This window comes from Bidens hawaiensis, unplaced genomic scaffold, assembly GCF_021521415.1.
Source record: "Bidens hawaiensis isolate Kalapana, Puna unplaced genomic scaffold, B.hawaiensis_p1.1 tig00035504_1, whole genome shotgun sequence".
Taxonomy (NCBI): domain Eukaryota; kingdom Viridiplantae; phylum Streptophyta; class Magnoliopsida; order Asterales; family Asteraceae; genus Bidens; species Bidens hawaiensis.
Genome location: NW_027496177.1, coordinates 78,527 through 79,947, shown reverse-complemented (window position 1 = coordinate 79,947; position 1,421 = coordinate 78,527). Strand labels below are relative to the sequence as shown.

At 43.0% G+C, this 1,421-nt stretch overlaps 1 protein-coding gene across 1 annotated transcript; it reads right to left on the bottom strand.

Moving 5' to 3' along the window:
- Window positions 1–312: 312 nt before the first annotated feature.
- On the bottom strand, window positions 313–867 carry LOC143587430 (uncharacterized). Its single transcript, XM_077068726.1, has one exon. The coding sequence runs from the start codon at window positions 865–867 to the stop codon at window positions 313–315; it is 555 nt and encodes a 184-aa protein (XP_076924841.1).
- Between the last annotated feature and the right edge of the window lie 554 nt (window positions 868–1,421).

The following is a 1,421-nucleotide window of genomic DNA, read 5'->3' as shown; positions in this document are numbered from 1 at the left end:
AACAAATAAAACGAAGAAAAAAATGCACTAAAGATGTGTTTCGCCATGAAAGTTAACGAGTTCTACATATTTTTTTTTTGAAAGGCAAGCTTAAAATAAAACCACACCCGGAAAGAAAACCTAACCGGGACACGACAAAAGTTACATGCTAAGTAACGGGTTTTTGAGCCACGCCATCCAGTTCAAATAAAACTTACAATTACGAGATGATAACCACAAGTGTGAAACTGAAACAATCGAATCAAATAGAGTGTCCTTGTTATCATTGGGTTGACAAAAAATAATCTTATTTCGAGCTCTCCAAATGGTGCATCATGCCGTATAGATAATCACCTCAATTACATCCTTTTTCTTTTTCACCCATCTTGAAGAATCCAACCATTCTAAAATACTTTTAGGCCCTTTATCACCCGGAAGAGACACCTCCAACCAACGACCGATAGCATTCCAAATCTTTGAAGCAAGGTGACACCCTCCAAAAATGTGATCCAAAACTTCCACCGAATTCAAACAAATTGGGCATAATATTGAAGGAATATCAAAACCTTTACGACTTAAATTAATTCTAGTTGAGAGACGATCAAGAAGCAGGCGCCAAATCATGATGTTAACCTTCCTTGGCACGAGTTTATTCCATCTCGTAGGGATGGCTCCCTCTGGCAGCTCCTGACGATCCAAGTAGGATCTGACTCCTTTAACCAAAAACGTGTCATCAGAATCCAAGTCCCAAATCCATTTATCATTTGAATCACTCAAAGAAACTGAATCTAGAAGAGATATCAACTCTTCGAGCTGAGTGGCCTCCACCCCACCCCTAGGGCGCCTTCTCCAATTCCACACCCAAATTGTAAATATTAAGCGCGCCATGTGACACCCGGTAAATTCCCAATCACTAAGTAATCAACCTAATAATTAGGTGATTGTAAATATTAAGCGCGCCATGTTAGTCAGCGCGTGCATTTGTTATGTGCGCCCTGCGCGAGCGCGCCATGTTAGTCAGCGCGTGCATTTGTTATGTGCGCCCTGCGCGAGCACGCCATGTTAGTCAGCGCGTGCATTTGTTATGTGCAACCTGCGCAAGCGAGCCATGTTAAGAACCAGCGTGGGCATATGTTATATGCGCCATGCGCGAATGTTTTGGCTTTATGTTTTCATGTAACTTAACGTTATGTTGTCTATGGGTTGACCATCCCGCATGATGCTAAGGCGGGTGCATCCTAAATCGTTTATGCGCGTGCGGAAGGGAACTAACCTCCCCGCATGGCGGGAACATTGAGAGCTAGTTTGTCTGAAGCTCCAAGATGGAATTGACTTCAACATGACTGATCACTATGTTGAAATACCAAGACCACCTGGAGAATCTACAAATGAAACTCAATGTCCCTAACTGCGAGAAGGTTACGCACCTACCCGCAGCAAAG

Coding starts and splice junctions, on each gene's coding strand:
- LOC143587430 (XM_077068726.1), bottom strand. CDS start 867: ATGGCGCGCTTAATATTTACAATTTGGGTGTGGAATTGGAGAAGGCGC.